Source organism: Notolepis coatsorum (assembly GCF_963971535.1).
Source record: "Notolepis coatsorum genome assembly, chromosome: 5".
Lineage (NCBI taxonomy): Eukaryota > Metazoa > Chordata > Actinopteri > Aulopiformes > Paralepididae > Notolepis > Notolepis coatsorum.
This window is the reverse complement of record NC_140169.1, coordinates 64,422,522-64,446,876: the sequence shown is the minus strand read 5'-3', so window position 1 is coordinate 64,446,876 and position 24,355 is coordinate 64,422,522. Positions and strand designations below refer to the sequence as shown.

Below are 24,355 nucleotides of genomic sequence, written 5' to 3'. Positions count from 1 at the left end.
TAGAAGGGGAAAAGCAGCCATGTGACAGGAGCAAATGATAAGTAATGTAAATGATAGAAGCGATGATAAAGATTTGTCATTAAAACAGTATAATAATAATAATATAACCTTTCATACACAGAATACAGCTCAAAGTGCTTTACCTACAACAAGGCATATGACAGTAGATATACCGTAGACAACTTCTACACGGTTCCTACTAGGGGTGTAACGGTACACAAAAACCACGGTACGGTACGTACCTCGGTTTTAAAGTCAATGTTCGGTACAGGTTTTTGGTACAGTGGGGGAACGTTTGGCTTTCCATGTTCCACTCAGGGGTGATGTAGTGTGCAATTGTAACTAATTGTACTTGTAGGGCTGTCAATGAATATTCTGTATTGAAATTAATAATCGAATTGTAATTTTTTTTTTTTATAATAATAATTATATTAGATTGTGAAAAAAACAGCCCCCGGTGGGCGGTCGTTAGTTAACATACCGTTGTATTCGTTCGGTACACTACACAGCCGTTCGGTACGGTACGGTACACACTGAAACGGTTCGGTTCGGTACAGATATGCAGCGTACCTTTACACCCCTAGTTCCAACACAAGTTGAATTCAAGTACTTTATTATTATTTCCATTTTTTGTATCCTGAACCACCTTACGGTTGTTGTTTACATGTTGCAGGCATGTATCCTCTCCCTACTTCCCGTGGAATGCACCTGATTGGATACATGACATGCTGGTGCTCTAGTGCGACATCTAGTGGCTCAATGTTATCTCTACTAGCATCTATTGAAACCGGGAAACACATGGGTGTGTACTGTGTATATACAGGCTATATAATGCATTATTAGCAGGCGTTGTAGGTCTAAATGGGTCAAGTACCAATTTAAACACATTTATTTTAGGCCTTCCCCTCCCCTCTGTAGAGTGACAGTACTGTTCTCTGGTGTTTTAAATTCCCATGTCCTGTCATCAGAGTCAGAGTCAGAGATTTTATTTTATATGTATGGACGAATCCACATTGGAAGCAACACTGTGTGTCTACAACTAATCCAATACAGGAGCAGAGTAGAACCAGTACAGAAATAAAAAACACAGACAGTATAAAAGGACAAATGCTAAGGTTGATATCAACATCCCCTAAAGTGAATTTGTATTATGTATTGATTGTTAGTGGTCTCTGTCTCTTGAGGGTGAATCTGTATACTTGTGGTGACTTGAGAGGGTCTTAGACATAATATATTATCAGCTACCTCCTTCTATTTCAATGTTGTTAGAATGGAATTTTGGTACCTATTTGACGTGTTCTAGTGACTAGTGTTCTTAGGGTTGAGCTCTGAACTTCAGCTCGGAATATCAGCTTTTTCAATGGATGGGCCCAAACACTCGGAATGACCTCCAACTCAGGAATATAAAGGTCACTTTAAGGAAAGAACCGAGGTGGTTCTTGTATAATATAGTTTAGATATAGTAAGTATAGCATAATGACAGAGTTAAAACTGTATATTGTATAGTAGTGTACATAATGGCCTTCTCAGGAATTTAGCATGTCTATTTTTAACATGCACATCTTATGTCTTCTTATTACCTGTTTTTTTCTTTATGTCTATTTTATTATTTAGTATTATTGCACAGTCGATGCGGGCATGGCCACCTAAAGAGGGAGGTTCTTCCAACATTTACATATCACTGTGTGTCAACTTGTGACTGTTTTTACAAGATTTTGCTATTGTTGTTTATTGTGTGTGTTATGTGACTTTGTTTGTTTATTTGTCTTTTCTGTTGATTTGTAAACTTGTCCTTGTTGTAAATTAGAGAGACCTCAGCTTGAAATAAAGGTTTTAAATATAAATATAAAATATACATTTTGTATTATTATATGATTGAGTCCAGGGCCCTATTGCCCGTACCTGGCTAACTCAGTTAGCCGGATAATTTTCAGCATAGCTTGACTTAAGCCAGACATTTCCGTTCCCCGATGTCGGATTTTCTAAATCGCTATGGCAACAGATCGAAAAGTTTGAACCTGCTCCAGAGCAGGGTTTAGTTCAGTTAGCTGGATTAGTGAAGGAGATTTAAAGGCTTGCTGGCTTAGCGTTAGCGAAGCGTCGAGAAACGAAGAGGGACAAAGAGGAGTTTTCCTGGAGTTCTCCGTAGAGGGATCCACCAATCCACCCAGTGCTAAGTACACCATAATCCTACATTTCCCTCCCACTCTGCTATTTCCCTACTATCTCACTTCCTCCCTACAACCTTCTCCCTGCCACTCTTGACACCACAATGTGCCTCATACCTATATCCAGAATCTGCTCCTCCAGAACAGATTCAACCCACCCACGGCAGTTTGCTAGCAACCCGGCTAATCTCTCCTACCTTCCTACAGCCACTAATACACCTGTCACAGTACGGGGAGGCTTATGGAATTGTCAATCAGCAGTCAAGAAAGCTGACTTCATTACTGCCTACACCCATAGTCAAAATCTGCAGCTCCTGGCTCTAACTGAGACCTGGATAACCCCCAATAACTCATCAACACCTGCAGCATTATCTACAAACTATAACTTCACTCACACACCTCGACCCTCCAGACGGGGTGGAGGCACTGGCCTCATGACATTTCCTTCATGGGCTACAAACTTAACATCAGTCCCAGAACTGTCACTCTCCTCCCTCGAATATCATGCAGTATCTGTCTAAATCAAATCAAATCAAATCAAATTTATTTATAGGGCCCGACAACACATGTTAATGTCCCCATGGGCCGGACAGGTCTTCTTTCCTGTCCCGTCTCCCTGTCTCCCTATGACTTGCTGTCCTGGAGTGTTGACCGGAGTGTTGGACGTCCCGTGATGAAGGCCGGGAGATTGCGACCCCCTCTGCGTGCCCCCCTGTCTCCGGAGGTCTCGTAGTGGTGACCGGAGTGCCGGATGTCCCGCGATGATGTCGGGGAGTTTGCGACCCTCCCTGCGCCACCCCCTATCTCCCTGTCTCCGGCTGTCCCTGAGCAACGACCGGAGTGTTGAATGTCCCGTGACTAAGACGGGGAGGACGTGACCCTCTTTGCGCCGCCCCTGTGCCTCAAATGCATTCTTTCTTTTATTTGCATTCATCTAAAAATGTTTGGACCTTATGGTGTTCTTGTTCTGTTCTTGACTTATTGTTATGTTTTCTTCTTGACTTGTTTAAAGAAGACCTGTACGGCCCATGGGGACATTAACGTGTGTTGTCGGGCCCTATAAATAAATTTGATTTGATTTGATTTGATTTAAACAAGTCAAGAAGAAAACATAACAATAAGTCAAGAACAGAACAAGAACACCATAAGGTCCAAATTTTTTTAGATGAATGCAAATAAATGAAAGAATGCAAGCACTCCCAGACATACCCCACGCGAAGGTAAGGAAAAACTCACTAAAACCTAACAATAGGGAAAAAAGCTCCACAGGCAGTGTGGAGCAGAGAAACCTTAGAAGGGCCATTCAAGGGGGGATCTCCCTTCTTAGATGTTGGTGATAGTAGTGTTGCAGACGGACAGTTGGTAAGCATGCACTCATGTGCGTAGTGAAACACAGATGAGTGCATGCAATAGCAACTGAACATTTTGAAAGATTAAAGATAGAGCTAATAGCGATAGCAACTGAACATTTTGAAAGATTAAAGATAGAGCTGATAGCGGATCTATTTGAGGCACAGGGGCGGCGCAAAGAGGGTCACGAACTCCCCGTCTTAGTCACGGGACATTCAACACTCCGGTCATTGCTCAGGGACAGCCGGAGACAGGGAGATAGGGGGCAGCGCAGAGAGGGTCGCGAACTCCCCGACATCATCGCGGGACATCTCTAATCCTTTCAATCTCACCATTGTTACACTCTATCGCCCTTCAGGTCCCCTCGATCACTTCACAGATGAGCTGGACATGCTTCTAAGCTCCTTACCGGAAGATGGTACCCCTCTCCTTCTATTGGGTGACTTCAACCTGCCTGACTCATCTCAGTCGGTCCCAGTGGTCTCCCTTCTACAACAATTTGACCTGACTCCCACTGCCATGCCTCCCACCCACAAAGCAGGGAACTCCTTGGATCTCATATTTTCCTGTAACTCCAGCATCATTAACACGACGGTAACTCTCCGACATGTATCTGACCATTCCTTCATATTCTTCTCACTAAATCTCATGCTTAACCGAAAGGTCTTCACCCCAACTCAAACCGTCTCACTCAGACGCAACCTGCCCTCCCTATTCCCATCCACCCTCTCCTCTGACATAATATCTGCTCTACCTTTGAGTGACACCTTCTCTGCTCTCCCCACAGAGATGGCAACCTCCACCCTCCTGTCAGCCCTTGCAACCTCCTTCGACAAGCTCTGTCCCCTCGTTGAGAAACCTGCCCGCCGTTCCCCACCCAGTCCATGGCTGACGGATGCAGTGAGAGAACAAAGACAGGTCCTGAGAGCGGCTGAGAGGAAGTATAGAAAGTCACGCCTCACTGCTGACACATATCACAACCTCTTGTTAACATTCTCCAAAACCATTACTAATGCCAAAGCTTATTTCTTTCACAATAGGATAGAGGCCTCTGCCAAGAATCTTCGCAAACTGCATGCTACCATGTCCTCCCTCCTCACCCCCCACCCCCTCCTCCCTCATCTTTTTCTGCTGAAGACTTTGCGATCTACTTTAAGGAAAAAGTGGAGAACATCCGCAGCTCCTTCTCCCAACCCCCACCCATTCCAAACACTAAATCGAGAACCTCATCCTTCACTCTGTCATCTTTCTCTCCCATTACAGAAGCCGAGACCCTGACACTGGTAACGTCGAACCGTGCGACTACATGCCAGCTGGACCAGCTACCCTCCCCACTCCTCCAGACCATAGCACCGGACATCCTCCCATTCCTAACTGCAACCATCAACTCCTCACTCAACTCGGGGTTGGTCCCCACCTCCCTAAAACAAACCAGAGTCACGCCCCTCATAAAAAAAAAACCTGAACCCCACCGTCATAGGCAACTATCGTCCTGTCTCTCTTTTCTCCTTCCTTTCTAAAACACTTGAACGTGCTGTATCCAACCAACTTACTGCTTATCTCTTACAGAATGACCTCCTAGACCAGGGGTGGCCAACCATTTGCATGTTCTTGGTATCTGAATCTAGGGACGTATATGGATCAGTGTCAGAAATAGTGTGTCTGTTACTAGGCTTGAGTAAATTGTAATGAACCAAAGGAGAATATCAATTCTATTTAAAAAAATAATTATCTTTGACTGTGAATAATACCATGCTAAAATTGACCAGACCTGAAAATCTAAGCAAATGAATAAAGGGAAGAGGATTAAACAGAAGGTTTTGTAGATACAGTACTGAATTCTGCCATCTTTTTTATAATGTAAATTTCTCCACAATTTTTCATTGTATTGCAACACAGTTTTTTGCAAGACGTTCACAGAAAGGTAGAGAAACTAACTGTGTTCTGTTTTATGGCAATAACGTTCAGGTTTGTGGGAGATAATCCCAAAAAATAAGAGAAATAAAAAAGTAAATCCAGAAGTCAGATGATTGACAGGGGCTGGTGTGAGCTGGGTAGGGTAGTTTTTCGAAATTCGAAAGCCCTGAGTCTCTTCCTTCAAAAGACTACACTGACTTTTGGCTGTGCCACTTCCTCCTGTCAATATGCGCCGGTTTCCGACTCAATGCCCTGAGATTTCTATAATCTTATATTTCACTAATAACAGTTAAAATAATTGGTAAACAAACGTAATGCTGAAAATATACACTTTTACTGTATATCTCGGGCTTAAGAGGTTAACCTTGTGAGGCCCAAATTAAAAAGACATTAGCAACTTCAGAGGCCAGAGGGTGGGACATATAAACACATTTACTATCAAATAGCATTGTGAGGCTGAACAACAGGACCAATTGACTATACATGTGCTTACATTTTTTTAAATAAACATTCTTTTTTTAAATGGCTAAAAGTGATTTTGTAATTTTGCAACCGTGGGTCTCACAGGGTACTTTTAACCCTGTGAGGCCCAAATAAAAAAGACATTCGCAACTTCAGAGGCCAGAGGGTGAGACCTATAAACACATGAAGGGTGCCGTGACTGAAAAAAAAAGTTGAGAAACGCTGGTATATGGTGTGGCTCTTTGTGGTACCACAGTAATTTGTGTGGCTCTTAGTCTCTGACTGGTTGGCCACCCCTGTCCTAGACCCTAATCAGTCTGGCTTCCGGACTGGCCACTCCACAGAAACGGCCCTCATTGCGGTCACAGAAGCACTTCACTTAGCAAAAGCGAAAGGCCTCTCCTCTGTCCTGATTCTCCTAGATCTATCTGCAGCCTTCGACACAGTCGACCATCAGATCCTCCTCGCGGCCCTCACAGTGTGAGTGGCTGGATCTGCGCTGACATGGCTGACATCATACCTCGGAATTTTTTTTGCCTAACCACTCGTCTCTAGGCGCAGTCAGTGATTTCAACATGTCGCCGTATTTGTTGACATTCTCATTCATTCAAAGGATCCGAACCGATTGAAGTTTATGGATACCATAACTTAAAATCCTCTTACCTTGACGATTAAAAGCCTCCCCAATTTAGAAAACAGTATTACATTGGCTGGTCTTGATAGGCTGCTAGCTAACAGAGCTAACCAACAAACACAGAACCGGAACACTAAAGCAAATATAATGACTTCCTTTCTGGGGGGTTTCAAAATAAAAGAGCGGCGTCTATAGCCGCGGAATACGTTTATTTTGTACATTATCTAACATTAACACGAACCTAAACTAACTTTAGGTTAGTTGTAACGTTAGTTTAGGTTCGTGTTAACGTTAGATAATGTACAAAATAAACGTATTCCGCTGCTATATACGTCGCTCTTTAATTTTGATACCCCCCAGAAAGGAAGTCATTGCTCTCGTTATTTACTTTAGTGTCCGCCCGGTTCTGTGTTTGTTGGTATCAGGACTGAAAAAGTCGGATCGGTGCATCCCAACTTTATTGTAGGGCAAATATTACTGAGAGGGTGTACATACCCTCATCTCGCACCTTGTTGCCCATATGCACATGTCCAGAGTGAAATTATATTGATTTGTTATATTGTTTACACTGCTTTTTTACTACACTTATACCTCCCCTCCCCCATGCTGCTATGATGCACAATGCTCCATAATCAATAAGTTAAAGCTAATTACCTTAGGATATTTGACATGTACAGTGTCATGTACAGTAATTTACTTATGTTTAATCAATACAAATATAACAAATAAACGATGGGATTAGAAAACTACAAGGCTAAATTAATTCAGAATGCAGTTGTTTGTTGAAATGTGGTGGCCGGACAAGATACAAGATTTTTGTAATCATTTCTGTATCAAATATGAAAGATATGAATAATATATTACTTTGAGCATACCCACAAACAGATATTCATCATAAACCCATTCAAGTAAATTTTCAGGCGGAATTGTTTTATTACTATCACTATAATTATCATACATTTTGAACAATAAATTATATTTATAATCTGTCATCTGTTCTATATTGCCCACATACTTGTCTATATCCCATACACTCTAAGTTTCCTGCTAGCTTGTCAGTAAAGTGGTTGAAAATGCAGTTGTTTGTTGAAATGTGGTGGCCGGACAAGATTTTTGTAATAATTTCTGTATCAAATATGAAAGATATTAATAATAATAATCATGATAATCATACAGATATTTTATATCATTTGAAAGCCCTAGTTGTTATCTTCAAAATGGTACTATATATATTTACTTTGAGCATTCATTTTCATAATGGAATGTTGCCGGGCTAAAGATAATGTGCGATTTTGGCCACTGGTAGCGCTCATGAGCCGAATACACCTCGGGCGTGTTCGGTAGCGCCGAAGAAGAAGAAGCGTCACACACGAATCCACACGGGGGAAAACAGTGAAATATTTGTCTCAAAATTCTGTACGTAACTCCAAGATGATCAAGCGTGTCCTTAGAATTCCGTACGTAAATCTAAGCAGATCAAGCTGTTTTTAGAATTCCGTACGTAAATCTAAGCAGATCAAGCGTATTTTTATGATTTATGAAACACAAATTGAGAGGTGTGTATGTGTGGATAGTTTTTACTATTGTGGATTATACTTTTGCGTTTGTTTATTTTTGATAGAAATCTACCCCCATAGTTTAGTGATAATACAACGTTTCCGAACGGACGTTTGGATTAAACCAAGTATGTGCAGTGATCATGGACCGCGGAAACGGTGGCCCTACCAACTTTTGGGGTGTATCAAACTCAAACATTATGTAAACATTAATAACATTAATAATAATATAATAATAATAATAATAATAATAATAATAATAATAATAATAATAATAATAATAATAATAATAATAATAATAATAATAATAATAATAATAATAATAATAATAATAATAATAACATTAATTAACATTAACGTAAGGTTATGTATATAACCAAGTTCTGTGAATTATGGTGACGCTCAGCATCATTCTGCACTGTACTTCACTTCGTGCACGAGCACTGAATACAAAATTCCACCATGTACCTTTACATCCCAACATTCGTCTGGCCACACCCTCATCCGCTTACCTTCATAAGCAGGTGTGTGGTCACCTACTCGCCTCCTTCCCAACTTTCACCACAAGGCGAGATCAAGGGCTGCAGCGGTGTCTGATGCTGAGCGTCACCATAATTCACAGAACTTGGTTATATACATAACCTTACGTTCTGTTTCATTATGGCTTACGCTCAGCATCATTCTGCACAAGAGGAGCTGAGCGGGAGCCATAGCTCGACAAATGTACCCCGCTGAGGCCCCCCACAACCATCAGACCGGGGAGGACCGAGCCCCCCGACCCTCCCTAATGGAGGATACCCTCCCTATTGGAGGCTTACGGGAGGGAGACGGATCCGACCGTGCGAAGAGGAACTCAAGCAACTCAACGCACAGGGTGAGCAGACCGTGGCTTGACCCCACGACTACGCACACGCACAACCCGCATGCCACCAGGGAACGAACGGAAGGAACAACCCTCGTTACTGCCCCCAAAATCACGGGGTCAAAAGCAAACTCAACCCCGTGGCAAGGCTGTAGCAGCGGAGCGCGAAGGAAGACCCAGACCCACTGAGACGCCAGGCATCAAGACCCCACCAGGCGGTCACTTAGTGACACCGCCCCCCACATCGCCAGCGTATTCGGATAGGGCCCCTCCAAGAGCGGGCCTTTTCCCCCCAATAGCACACCGCCTGGCACACTGACCCTGCAGAACAGGCAGTCAGCATGACCGTAAGCACTCAAAAAAGTCCAACCAACAGAAGCAGGCAGCGCACCGGGGAAACCAGGCAGCAGGCTGTAACCTGAGCCTGGAGCACTGCAGACGAGACAGGCGCCAAAGGAGTCAACTGAAAACAGCCCCCCCGGCGGAAGGGGCGTATGCTGGCGTTGTTGAGCACCATGACAAAGCCTCCATTAAAAAAAACCCACCCAGAGGGGTCGAGGCAGAGAAGGCTGACACGATTGGCAGACGTCATGAACGTGCAGGGGCACACTCAACCAGGTAACCCGGGAGTTGACTCTGCTCCAACACACCAGGAAATCAACCACCCTCTCGGTACACAGATGGTGGTTGTTCCTATAACCCCTCAAGAAAAACTCCATGGACAGTCTAACCAGACCCCACATTGATCCCTCAAGGCGCCTGGGGGAACGACAAGAAGGTTTGTCGTGCTTCATATTCTCCACCTCCACTCGTGCCGACCACGAGAGAGGTCTCAGCCCCGCTCCAAGATGCACGACGGAGGCGGCAATGGAGAACCGCTGGTGAAGAGTGGCGTTGCGAGCGTGACCCTCCGAAGTAGACATTATGACTTAGCTTTTTTCTTTCGAATATTATGTGAGAAGAAAAAAACAAGCAACAATGTAAACACGTCTCAACTTTCTTCAGCTAACAACCTTGTCAAGTGTGGGATCTACCGAAGGCACTTCCTTGTGGTGAAAGTGAAGAAGGAGGCGAGTAGGTGACCACACACCTGCTTATGAAGGTAAGCGGATGAGGGTGTGGCCAGACGAATGTTGGGATGTAAAGGTACATGGTGGAATTTTGTATTCAGTGCTCGTGCACGAAGTGAAGTACAGTGCAGAATGATGCTGAGCGTAAGCCATAATGAAACAGAACAGTCAAATGTATATCAGCAAATACATTTACGTCTGCGCGCTTCCCAGGTTAATTTCCACTATCTGTACTAACCACGTAAAAGAAAAACTAAAAGAAAACTTGAACTAGCCTATCACGGCACGCGTCGCTGCACACAGAGGTAAGCTCATACGTCATACTAACGTGCATCCATTTCAAAATAGCGGTCTAGACTAGTAGTCTAGCTCTAGCCTCTACGAGAGATAACATTGATTAACGATCATGAAGCGTCGAAAAATCACAGATTTCTTTGGGTCAAACTCAACGTTAACCACCATTGTCACTCCAGCGGCAGCCAACGATGAGCTCTCCAAGTCTGAGGAACCAGCACCAGCAGTAGAAGAATTTCCAATTCAAGCTAGTCCGGCCTCTGCCGCTCCCGCCGGCGCCAATGTTACCCCAGCGGGCCCAGCGGTACCAGAGCATCCCCGACCCCAAGTCAATGCACCTGCCGTGGCTGCTGCTACAGTTGCGAGCCTCGCAGACGTCCACTGTTCCAGTGAGTGCTGCAGGGAATTATCAAAGTCCAATCAACCAGATGACCCCGCTGTTCTTGCAGGTACAAAACGGATACCGGGAGAAGGTACATCTCAGAGAAATCGGTCTGTTCATTGCAAGTGGTTCAAGGACCACAGTGGCTAACGTTTTGCCAAACAAGAGCAAAACGGTTCTGCACACAATGTTGTCTTTGGACAATGAAACGACTCGGTTCTGGTTTGAGCAAAACTAATGAGAATGCATTTTCAGTGCTTGGATTTCAAAATTGGAAAAACGCTGTACATGCCTTTAAAAAACACGAGAGTAGCAAATACCACAGAGAGGCCATGGACTACCACCAGGTACACGTTTCCAAGCAACCTAACATTGCAGCCCAATTAGACACGCAACTGAAAGCTAAGCAAAAAGTCAGACGACAGATGCTAGTCAAGGAGATAACATCCATTATGTATCTCATGGGTCAGGGCATCGCTTTAGATCAAGTCAAGTCAAGTCAAGAGTTTTAATTGTCACGGCATACAGGTATACAATGAAATGCGGGTGGTATTGCCCGCAACGATGTGCAATACAGTGGTACATATAATAGAATCAAAAGAAGGAAACAACATTGTGCAGTAACAGGTAGCAGGTAACATGGAGTGACATCTCGGTATCTGTACATAGTTATTTACAGAGCATGTGGGACATGCTAGTTAGCTTTGGTAGTGCAATACACTGTTCCTGTTATTCTAATTTAAAGTGTCCTTTCCTTTGGCCATAAGTGTGCGTGTGTGCGACATGAGTGTGTGCCCGCTCATGTTAAAGTGTTAAGTGGCTGCTCGTGTGTGAGCGTGCACAGTGTGCGTGTCGTGTGTGTGTTCATGTGTGCTTGTGTGTGGACAGTTCAATGTTCTGAGCACTCAATGTTCATTGTTCATGGCTCTGATGGCCTGGGGGAAGAAGCTGAGCCTAAGCCGCTCTGTCCTAGTAGCTGGGGTTCGCAGGCGTCTGCCTGACCTCAGCAGCTGAAACAGGCTGTTATTGGGGTGGTGAGGGTCTTTCATTATCCTGCAGGCTCTGGATTTGCACCTCTTGTTGTATAGAACCTGCAGGGGGGGTAGTGCAATACCCGTGGTACGCTCGGCTGAGCGCACCACTCTCTGTAGGGCCTTCTTGTCCTGTGCCGTGCTGTTTCCATACCAGGCAGTGATGTTTCCGGTCAGGATGCTCTCTACAGCTCCTGAGTAGAAGGACTGGAGTATCTTCCCCGATACTCTGAACTTCCTTAACTGTCTCAGGTGGTAGAGACGCTGTTTCGCCTTCTTTACTACTGTGTCTATGTGTGTTGACCATGTCAGGTCCTCTGAGATGTGGACCCCCAGGTACTTGAAGCTGCTCACCCTGTCCACGGTAGCCCCGTTAATCATCAGTGGTGTGTGCGTCTCCTGCTGTCCTCTCCTATAATCCACGATCAGCTCCTTGGTTTTACCAATGTTCAGGAGCAGGCTGTTGTCCTGGCACCAGCGTTCCAGTACCTCAACCTCCTCCCGGTAGGCCTTCTCGTCGTTGTCCGAGATCAGCCCCACCACCACCGTGTCATCTGCGAACTTCACTATGGAGTTGGAGCTGAACTTGGCCACACAGTCGTGTGTGTAGAGTGAGTACAGCAGGGGGCTCAGAACACAGCCCTGGGGGGACCCGATGCTCAGGGTGATGGTGTTGGAGGTCTGACCCCCCACCCTGACCGCCTGGGGTCTTTCGCTCAGAAAGTCCAGTACCCAGGCGCTCAGGGCGGAGCTCAGACCTAGCTCGATCAGCTTGTCCACCAGTCTGGTGGGGACTATGGTGTTGAACGCTGAGCTGTAGTCAATGAACAACAGTCTCACATAGCCCCCCTTCTGACGGTCAAGGTGCGAGAGGGTGCTGTGCAGTACCTGGGAGACTGCGTCGTCGGTGGACCTGTTTGTCCTGTATGCAAATTGCATAGGGTCCATATCACTGGGGAGGGAGGCACAAATGTGGTCCTTGACCAGCCTCTCGAAACATTTCATGACCACAGAGGTGAGTGCCACCGGTCTGTAGTCATTTGGACATGCTGGGGAGGGTTTCTTCGGCACAGGGATGATGGTAGACATCTTGAAGCAGGCAGGGACCACTGACTCCGCCAGTGATTGATTAAATATGGCGGTGAACACAGGGGCCAGCTGGTTGGCACAGGTCTTGAGTATACGTCCTGTTATGCCATCTGGGCCAGCAGCCTTCCTGGTGTTCACCTGCATAAATGCTCTTCTCACACTGTGTTCCGACAACGAGAGAGCGTCCCCCCCCCCCTCGCGGTTGCCCCCCCCCCTCCACAACAGCCGGCGCGCCAGTGACGTCACTAGCCGGAGAGCCAGCAGCGCCACTGTCTACACCAAACCGAGCGTAGAAGATGTTGAGCTTGTCCGCGAGGGAGGCGTCGTCGCTCCCCATTGAGGGGGCGCTGACTTTATAGTCAGTTATTGTCTTCAGTCCCTGCCATAATCCTCTTGTGTCGTTTTGTGCCATTTGTGTCTCCAGTTTATCAGCATATGTCCTCTTAGCAAGTTTGACAGCCTTGCGTAGAGTATAGACTGAAGCCTTATACTCCTCCATGTTTCCTGACTCTCTACCCAGGTTGTAGGCGGTGGTACGAGAGTTCAGAGCTGCTCTAATAGTGCTATCCACCCATGGTTTCTGGTTTGGGAAAATCCGCACCGTTTTCCTGGGGACAATACCATCGGCTATTGTTGTGATGTAGCACACCACTGTGTCTGCTAGCTCACTGACGTCACTGGCGCTTCCTTTGAACATATCCCAATCCGTGTCTGCAAGCACGTCTTGGAGCGTGGCCTCTGATTCGTCGGTCCACTTCTTTGTCTCACGTGACACGACGGCGTCACGTGATCTCTGATGGTAATGATCCCCAGAATAGCAACCTTTACAAGCTATTGCAATTGCGAGCCCAGGACTGTCCAGAAATTGACCAATGGCTCACTGAAAAAAATTACATGAGCCATGACATAATAAATGAGCTGATTCATTTAATTTCACATTGCGTGTTAGGCCAGGTACTTTCACCTATTCGTAATAATGCATTTTATGCATTACTAGCGGATGAGACCAGAGACATTTCAAACAAAGAACAGCTTGTGTTTCGCTGGGTTGATGACAGTTATGTTGTTCACAAGAATTTTATTGGATTATTTGATCTACCCAAAGCCGACGCCTCGACCATTGTCGCTGAACTAAACGACATCCTGATCTGCTGTAACATTTTGCCGAGTATGTGCCGGGGAGAGGCATACGATGGTGCTGCAAGTATGTCTGGCCATTTGAACGGAGCAATCCTGCAGCCATATATGTGCATTGCTTTGCGCATTGTTTGAATTTATGTTTGCAGGACACTGGGAAAAAATGCAAGGCCATTAGGGATGTATTGGATTTTGTGCAAGAAGTGACACATCTAGTGAAACAATCTCCTAAACAAAATCACAAGTTCCAAGTCTTGAAAAATTAAATGGCCCCTGGCAATCATAACCTACGGACTCTCTGTCCGACGCGATGGACAGTGCGAACGGGTGCAGTGAAGTCGATCATAGACAATTACGCTCTTCTTTCCTCTCTAATGACACAAATAAATGAAGAATCACATGATGAAACTGGCAGGAAAGCTGGGGGCATTTTGGCAGTCCTTGATAAATTTAGCACATTCTTTGGCCTGCACCTTGCGTTTATGTGTTTTTCACCAATTGAACAGCTGTCTAGGACTTTGCAAACTGTCAATATATCATTAGAGGATGCGCAAAAAGCTGTAGCAGTTACTCAAAGCTGTATTCAGCGGAAGAGGTCAGATAATGCGTTTGATGATTTCTACAAGACAGTGGTACAGGATTCAAAGGACCTAACCGATGCCCCCGTGTTGCCCAGGCAACAGAAACTCCCCAAAAGACTGGATGCGGGAGAAGCCACGCACACATTCCAGAGCCCAGTGGATCATTATAGGAGACTGTACTTTGAAGTTCTTGATCTTCTTGATGGCGAAATGGGCCGGCGTTTTGAGCAGAGAGACCTGCATGTGGCTGCTGACCTGGAACGTGTGATCTGCGGCTAAAGGGGAGCTGCGCAGTTTCCTGTCCTCCACAGTGGCACTCTACGAGAAGGATTTTGACTTTGACAGTTTACGCATACAGTTGGACATGCTGCCAGATGTGATCCGAACGTCTGGAATTACCATCACAACAGTAGCATCAGTAACATCGGCAATGAATGCTGCTCCGGTAGGGAAAACCCTATTGCCAGATGTACACAGGCTGTTGAAATTGTTTTATACAATTCCCGTGTCAACTGCCAGTGCCGAGAGGTCATTCTCAACCCTTCGTCGGAACTGGCGGTCAGGTGGCGTAGCGGAGATTGCGTTCATCACCAACACCGGAGATGCTGGATTCGCCTGTTCGGATCCAGCCCCCGGCGCTGCTATCAGCTTGGCTGGCCATTCACACTAATACAATTGGCAGTATTAGAGGGTGGGAAAGCTGAAGGGTGGGACCTGGGCGTTGTGGACAGCGACCCCTACAGTTCGGTCGGGGCGCCTGCTCAGCAAGGGTAGGATCTAGGGAGAGATAGTGCGGCCTCCCACACGCTACACTCTCCCCGGTGAGAATCTGCGTGGCCAGGCTGGCCTGCTGGCAGGCTGCACATGCGTCGGAGGAAAGCATGTGACAGTCTCCGGTCTCTCGGACCAACAATAGGGGAAAGTGCACAACAACCAGGAAGGGTGGGATGGGAGAAAAATCGGAAAAAAGAAAGTTGGGGAAGAAAGAAAACCCTTCGTCGGATGAAGACTTATCTAAGGTCAACAATGACTCAAAGGAGACTCAATGACTCACACAGGGAAGCTTTGGCCAATGTGGATGTTCTCGGCGTTGCCAGTGACTTCATTCAGCACAACGAGAGACGGAGGAACTTCTTTGGGAATTAAAACAGGGTGAGTGTTGAAATTTTCTACGCTTTCTAATGATACTGGCTGGTTAAGTAGTAATGCATTGCATATTTTTTATTTTGATTATGCTTGACGGCCGTGTCAAATTATTTACGCTTTGTAATCATACTGGCTGGTAATGCATATTTTTTATTTTGATTATGCAATTGACCGCCGTTTTATTTATATATAATTTATATATATAGTTTATTGGTTGACCGCCGTGGCCCGTGTCACATTATTTGGGCGGAGGGAGTAACGTCACATACCTATTCCAAATGCGTTCCGCGGTCCATGGCAGTGATGCTGATGCTTTCCCAGCGGAACACAAGTTACTTAACGTTACACAGGTAAGTTATGTTATGCACGTTAATTAAGCTATGCAGAGCGCAGCCCTTGGCTTTAGCTTGCTAACGTTAAGATAGCAGCAGCCGTCGGCCAACAAAGATGTTGTTTCAACAAATGGATTCACAAAATGGATTATCATCCAAACATTATTGAAGCCTCCCATACTGTTAATAACCGCAGCAATATGCGCATATGCTATATGGGTAAATGTGCGCTAATACTTGACAGTACTGAACCAGAAAAAGTATTTAGGAGCAAATGTTTTGCATGATTAAAAAACGATGGTTCGAACGTCCGAATCCCAAAAACAGGCTTGGTGTCCATAGCGGACGTTTTATGAGTTGTCAGCTCCTTTCTGTCATTCATTTCTATGCTGGAGAAGCGACAGGCGCGCTCCTCTTCCCAGAGCCGCGCCTCGCGTTTTATGAGCTCTCGGCGGCAGCGTTTTTGGTCGGAGCGCTCCCAGCTCATAAAGTTGAAACTAGTTAAACTTTTTGGAAAGGCGCGCGCTCATCAAGGTAACTCATCGAGGAAGGGGCGGAGCCGCGGCTGGCGCGAGCCTCAGAAAAACGCTTGGAGCTTTTTCTTTTTTTTTTCAAATCGGTCCGCCTTGAAAAAAACGTCCCTGGTGGACACATAGCCTTAGGGCTAGATCCACAAAGACGATGTAAACAAGACGAAAGTTGATTGAATGAAAAGCAGGTGATTGATTGAATGAAAATTGTATTAACAGATTGCAGAATGGGTACAATACAGTACGGCTCGATACACATAATTGTTAAGGGGATGCAGACCAGAGAAAGACTTTCATCTTGTTTACATCAGGGTCCCCCATTTTCAATTCATAATGAATTGTAACTAAGGGTGCAATTAGCACCGTGCAATCCGTTCTTTGTGGATCTAGCCCTCAGTGTGTGTGTTTGAGCTGCTGGTACCTTTGAACTGGTCTGTGAGTTCAGAGCTGGGCTCCACTACATCAGCGGTGATGGGAATCCCAGGGAGTTTTGAGCGGAGCAGCAACAGCAGCTGGACATCTAACTCACCTGCCAGAGACACAACAAGCGTCTTCAAACTGATACAGGATCAGTATTAGGGGCTTTTCTTTGAATATCAGGAGGAAATGGTTTTGGACTTAGGAGGGAAAAGCCACCAAATTTAAAGGAACGTGCCGACATCATGGGAAATGTGCTCGCCGTCTTCTCCAGAGTCAGACAAAGAAGACAGATACCAATTTGGATATGGACCAGCTAGCCTAGCTGTTGGCCAAAAACACCTCTCCCGGAGTTTTAAGCTAGGCTAGTGGTCCGTATCAGCATCCATTCATTTGTGCTAAGCTAGGCTAGCTTGCAGCCGGTTAGCTTTCTACTGAACGCACAGAGAGGAAATTGGTATCTATCATCTCGTCTGACTCTGGAGAAGACGGTAAGTGCATTTCCCATAAGGTTGACGTGTTCCTTTAAGAATTCATACATTTCATTCCTATGATCTAAAACAAAACTATTAGTCAACATGAATAGTTGTCTTGAAAATCGCAAAACAATTGAACCCTTGAGACAAAGAACCATATAACTCCATTTTATATGGAGTTACACTCCAACACTAACTCACCATCTTTAGATAAGAAAGTACTCAACCTCTACTGTCTTTAACTATGAGTGAACACACAACACTCCAACTTACCATCTTTAGATAATAAAGTACTTTAAAACTACGTAGGACCCAGGACTATAACCCAGGTTTGCCCTGAGTGGGAGGTTCGAAGGGTCAAAGTGGGTATCAAACAGGAGGGAAGACTGTCAGGTTTTAAACTGTGGATACCAAACAGAGAGGGTAAAGACGACTTTGAACTGTTGAACAGTAATCCAGAACTATTTTATTGCACTGTAAAAAAAACTGATTTTATAGTATGTCTGCACTTTATGTGCTCATTTCATCACTCATGTCTTTTCTATTCTACTTAAACTGAATCTAACCATAAACATGGCCTGTTGGGATGTTAGATCCTAATTTTATACAGTATGTTTGCTCATTTTACCCTTGCTTACTTATTTTTACTTTTATCTCTATGCATGTTTTGTAACAGATTACAGAAGCATATTGAACTGCAAGCCCTTACACAAAAGTATCATGGTAGTTTGATGGTAATTGCAGTTTTACCAAGGGCCATTGTATAGATATTTTACCCTGATACTGTCATAGTAACAATTGTTCTTAGATAACATAAAACAGAGTTCATCTGAGGTACTGTAAGGATCAAACTGGTGATGTACTAATAAGCTATAATGCAAAAAAGATGTGATGCATGTACCTATACATACACACACACGCACACACACTGACACACATACATAATATGATATATATTATATATTATTATGAGTTTGCCATCACTGTTATAATTTAAATGAAGCCCTTTGTGTTTCCTGCCTCTCCCTGAATTAGATATCTTTATTTTAGATATATATATATTTTTTTTTAATAACTCAAAACAAACATTCTGTGGGTCCACAAAATCACTCTCCCATTCATTCAGAGTTGTTCCAGACCCTATATGCTACCTGGTGATGTCACAGATTGGATTCTTACTTTGGGAGAGAGTGACTCATATTCCCAAATATTGACTGAACCTTCCTATACAGTATGCAAATCATATTTCTTAATTTGGGTAGAGTTCCCCTTTAACGCCTATGTGGCTGTATTGTTATTCCATTACTTACCTGCCCCGCTTCCAAGTCCAAGAACATCCAAGTTGGATTTCCCCGCTCCAATCCTGCATTCACCCACGAGTAACACAATATCCATTACATAAATCAGGCCAGAATCATCTGAAATCTGTTTCGACGTGAGTAATCGTGTGTACAATTACACCTAAAAACCAAGTAATTACTATCTATACTGAAGTTTGAAGTGAATGCATAGCACTTCTCTTTGTTATAGCTCATGGTCAATTAGGTACATTTTATTTGTATAGCGCTTTTCTAGATTAAAATAAAATCACAAAGTGCTTTACAGGCAGTCAAAAAAGTTAATAAAAAAAACATAAACCACACACACGTCACATCACATATGAATTAAAAGTTTGTAAAATACTTTAAAAACAATGTTAATTAAAATATAAAATAACACATGAAACAAGGCGGGGCTCGCAACTCACTTTTGATGTTCCAAGGTGTTTTAATTGTGACAAAAAAGAGCAGATACAACGTTTCCTCAAGTATGGTATTAAAACACCTTGGAGCATCAAAAGTGAGTTGCGAGCCCCGCCTTGTTTCATGTACTACTGTTTTTACAGTTTGGCTCAGCACCAAGGAACAGAGGATGTGCGTTATTTATTTTTTCTGAATTAAAATAACACAACCACATACACAAATGTTACACCGCATACATGATAAATTAAAAGCCTGACTGTATAAAAGGGTTTTAAGCGCCTGTTTAAAAGACTCCACACTATCAGCAGACCTGATTTCGCAGGGTAACTGTAGGCTGTGCTCACCTATCAAACTCCCCCGGTAAGGCCTTGTTGATGAACGTGAGGATGGCCTTGTGCTCCTCAGAGAGCTTGACGTAGTTCTGGAATCCCTGGACGTATCGGCCCTCGTAGCCCGTCTGCTTAGTCTCTGCGGCCATGACTGTAACGTGTCAAATATGAAAGGTTATAAAGGTTAAAGTTCAGAGTTTTGGACCCTTAGCTGTATTTCCTACTCATCAGTAATGTGGTCGAAGGGGGCGACAGCGGTCTGGAGGTAGAGTCGTCTGGTAATCCGGACTTTCCCGGTTCGATTCCCGCTTCTTCCGGGCGGCGTGTCGAAGTGTCCTAGAGCAGGACACTTAACCCCTAACTGCTCCCGATGAGCAGGTCGGCACCTTGCATTGGTCGCCTCCACCGTCGTTGTGTGAATGTGTCAAATGTGAGGAACAATATTGTAAAGCGCTAAAAGCTAAAAGCTGCTATCCTCTTAAATAGCGCCCCCAAAAGTGGCCATTTTCTTTACTTTCGTAATTTACTTTTGAATTTGAGGACTGCATACTTTTTTTGCAAACCAAAATACTATACTTTATACTTATAGCACATGTTGAAAGATAACATTCTGATACAATAAGGAAAATTCACTTTTAGTGCTAATGAAATAGAGTAACATAGGTCTGAACTTGAGTTGTAGAAAAACTTGTTACTCACGTTTTTCTGTAGTAGTTGCAATATCTAAAAGTATATTTCCCAAAATATTGGTATGGCTGGAAAAACACTCTAGGTCCAGTAGTAGTACATGTCCAAATTTCATAAGAATCCGTTTAGAAATGAGTGATATGGAGCGATTTTTGTAGAATGTGAAAGAAAGGGTCTGCAGTAAACATTTCCTCATTAACTTCAATGCATTCAGCGGAAAATACTGTCGTATATTTCTAAATGAAAACATGAACATAAGCAACTATAAATGTACCAAATGATAAAACAGAGAAGTTGATTTGAAAGACAGGGTGATTTGAACACCATGTGAAGTTATTTCTGAAGACCCTAGGCTAAAGAGGTTGAGAGACAATGGCCCCTCACCCGGCCAGCTGGCAGGAAGCAAGGTTGTTTAAAGTAAGTGGTATGAGACAAGTAAGGACTTTCAAGTTACAACACGGCAACTGCTGACTAACCCAGAGGTCAGAAAGGTGACACAGGCTATTTGGAAATCGCCCCTTACACAGTAGAATGCCACTCTAATAGGTAGACTAGATGGTTTTTAGACCTTAAGGATATAAAGAAAACTAATGGCTTTGTCAGAGAGATTAGTTAGATGGCTTTAGAAAACATTGCAAAACATATGTAAAGAAAGGAAAGACATTGTTTGTAAATTAATGTTAATACTGAACAAAATAATAAGTGATCAAAATAGAGCTAAAACCTAGATTACAGCGTACTTAGAATAGGAAAGATAAATAGTTCAATCAAAAATAAAGTAAAAAGTGGACCCAACTGAAGACAAGACAGTGAGTCACTGGCTAGACAATAAAGAATTATCTTAGTATTCTAAAATGCAATTACAGAATGGTAAAGAGTTTGTAGATGGAAATAGCTCATGTTGTATTATCTAGGGATCAAGAGCCAGTCTGTCTCCCCATAGACTATGAAAACGGTTGTGTCAGCAGAAGAAATTGTGTAACATGTGGACACAGGACACCAACAGACAGGTTTCTGCTGGAATGTGGACCAAAATAAGAAAAGCGTATGGACGTGAACAGGCAGGCAGGGTCTCCCCCCTCCCTCTCGCTCTCTGTCTCCCCCTCCCCCTCTCTCTCTCTCTCCCTCCTCTGATAAAAAGGGCGAATGGCGACTCATTAGAGACACGACTCACACCAGAAGGAACCTGGAGAGACAACACACACACACCCAGTGACACTCAGAGGAGACGGAGAAGGATCCCTGCAGAGCCAAGCCGTGACACAGAGGGACTGAGACCCGATGACAGACGAAATCGCTTCGCATCAGGAGAAGCGCTGACACACCAGAAAGGACCTGAAGACCCAGAGACATGGGGACAGACGATGACAGAGATCGCATCGCAACTGGAGCGCTGAAAACCTCCACCGACAGAGGGAGACTCGCCACTCGACTCGCCACTCAGGCTACTGAAGAGCCGATGACTCAGAGAGCCATTGAGACCAGATGACCGAGCCGAGGTTCATAGCGGACTCCGCCGATACGAAATCAAGCACTCCCTGCCTGATCGGCGAGAAGACCAGGTTGTCTTGACAACCAGACCAGCGAACCACAAGAGAGGACTCGGTGTTGGCCATGGACAACCTAAGACAGCGAACAGCACCGAGAGACGACAACAGCCAAATGAAAGAGACGATGTACTGTTTTAATTCCTAAAGCTGTTTTATTAATAAACACCGCCGCCCGTTGATTTTGACCATATCGTCAGTCTCCTCATACTTGAAACCGAACATCTGAAAATACCTAAAACCATGCAGAGGAAAGGGTGAAATAGAACACTATACGATCAATGAACTTAGAGATACATGAATTAAAGAAAAGACACTTCAATTGGTGCCATGACCCGTCCTGCATTCGGCCAGTACCGGTTTAAAAACCATAGCAGCCACTTCTCAAGGACACAGAGAGGTTCTCTCCCCCTCATCGATGCTCTCTACGACTGAGGACTGAGGATCGTCACCGTTGCGACCGAGGCCAGTGGGAATAGGTAAGTAGTACTAATGTGTTTAAAATTGGTAAATGGTCGAAGCAGTCTCGCATTTTGGGGTTGCTATTGCATTAGGTAGAAATGAGTTGTGAATGGACCAGGATAATGTTGGTGTTGGAGGGGTACCGGGGTCTAGGTTTCACAACCTGGCTCTGGTCTCAGCCACACACCGGCGCTGCACTTATGTTCAGTTAGGATGCCTATAATTAGTACAAGGCCAAGTGAGGAGAGGAAATAGATGTCTGTATTTAGTTATATCAGTTTAGGGGATAGGCTAGGGATTAGGAAGAATATTTGAGGGGACCGGCGTAGGAGCAGTGGAACGGGGATTAGTCACAGATAGCGGGAAGTGGGACTGTGCGTGACGGAGTGGTTCATTAGAGGGTAAGGTAAAGTGTAGGAAAGAGATAAACCGTGGTAGTACAGGGCAGCCTGGTTCCACGAAGAGATAAACCGTGGTAGTACAGGGCAGCCTGGTTCCACGAAGAGATAAACCGTGGTGAAGTACGGGGTAGCCTGGTTCCACGAAGAGAAAAGAGAGACAGAGAACAGGGAGATGAGGAGAGGTTAAGGGTTCGGGCTAGAATGCTGTAGAAACCACACTTAGAATCGGTGCGACGGAGTAATAGACTTTGGAAGACGTTCCATAAGCGAATTACCACTTCTAATCCGACGTCATTTAGGCTCAGATTGGCTAAGGTCGATATCTGAAGAACATCAAGCCGCATGGATGAATGCAGGGGGCTCTACGGGTGGCGGGGAGTACCGGTCGGACACACGAATTGGCCACATAAACTCCGATACAAGCCAACATAGGGCGCTGCTGAAACTTTCACGGGCTACAATACATGAATGGAGTGGGTTTCTCAGGGGTATAGCAAGTCGGACTCAGTAGATATATGAAGCACTTTGGAATTAAATACTGCACGGGGGATTAGAGAATAGGAGGATATTGTGTGAAAAAAAGCAAGGAGATGCGTTTGGAATGATTGTGTACAAATGAATAGTATGCTGGTGAATGAGACATTGTTTTGCTAAGTATATGTGTTTAAATGGATGGATGTTAGGAGCTCTGAGTAAATGTCAAGGTATTTTTTGTATTATTATGAACCAGCTGGTGGCCAAGGCTGCAACGGAGAAACCACACCCCTGTCCTGCCAGCATTAGCTGGCGCGACGGGACTAGCGTGTGGACGCTGTGTTGCGTTTTCGAGTGAATTGAATGAATGACATGTGAGATGGAACCTAGGAGATGTGTAATGTGCGTTGAAATTTTTCAAATCGGGGCTGTAGAAGTTTAAAAGTAATGTAGTAAAGATCAAAGAAAACGGGGATTTTAGAGCTGGTGACGTCATAGGGAGCGTCGGAGCTTGGGGTGCGTTAGATTTGGAATAACGGGGCTAGATCGGGAGCGTTAGATTTAAAATACGGAGCCGGCCGGGGCCAAGCGGGCGAGCATGCTAGAATGAGGATAATAATATAGGTTCTGTAAACGGGGGCTTAATAGGATTAAAGTTATGTTACGGGGTGTAGCTGGGGTTGTGTAAACGTCGCGATGTGTTGTGCCGCTCGAGTCAACAGGACTGGGCCGTTTAGGAGAAGTGATGTTGGATGCTAAGCTAAGCTGGTGCTAGCGGCACTGAGCTAACGAAGCTAAGATGCTAAGCTACCTGTGCTAACAATATAGCATGATTGAACTCTCGGGGAATCTCGCGTGTTGCTACTCTTTGCTAGTGCGGGATCTTAGAGAGGCGATGGACAGGTACTTCCGGTGTAGAGGGTTCTGGGAATTGTAGTTTTGTGGTTGAGGTGGAACGTCGAGTTGACGTCTTGGGGTGGTTTACGTGATGACGCACTTGCGGGGGAGGCGTGGGCGCCTCCTACGGGAAGTGGTGAGTGCTGTAGTGCGTTGGTGATGGACAAGACGTTCCAGCGGAGGGCGCTGTTGCCTCTTTTATAGTTTCACCTTTACAGGTGGAACGGGGTGCAGTTGGCAATAGAGAAGGGTTTGTAATTATTATAAGTTTTGAGTAGCGACCATTTGTGGGGATTTATAAATTCTTTATGTTCGGTTTTTTCTGTTGTTGATGATGGGGGTGTTTACTGGTTTGATTATGAATCTGTATTTGTTATGGGCC

At 44.6% G+C, this 24,355-nt stretch overlaps 1 protein-coding gene across 1 annotated transcript in view; it reads right to left on the bottom strand.

The window, feature by feature from the left end:
* Positions 1-24,355, bottom strand: part of LOC311228763 (histamine N-methyltransferase-like) — a 46,935-nt gene that overhangs the window by 4,868 nt on the left and 17,712 nt on the right. The window contains exons 3-5 of the mRNA XM_084314704.1: positions 19,521-19,656; positions 18,745-18,797; positions 16,963-17,070 (exon numbers count right to left, since the gene is read on the bottom strand). Coding sequence (XP_084170830.1) covers positions 16,963-17,070; positions 18,745-18,797; positions 19,521-19,654 — 295 coding nt within the window. The 5' untranslated portion in view covers positions 19,655-19,656. The remainder of the gene's footprint in view (positions 1-16,962; positions 17,071-18,744; positions 18,798-19,520; positions 19,657-24,355) is intronic.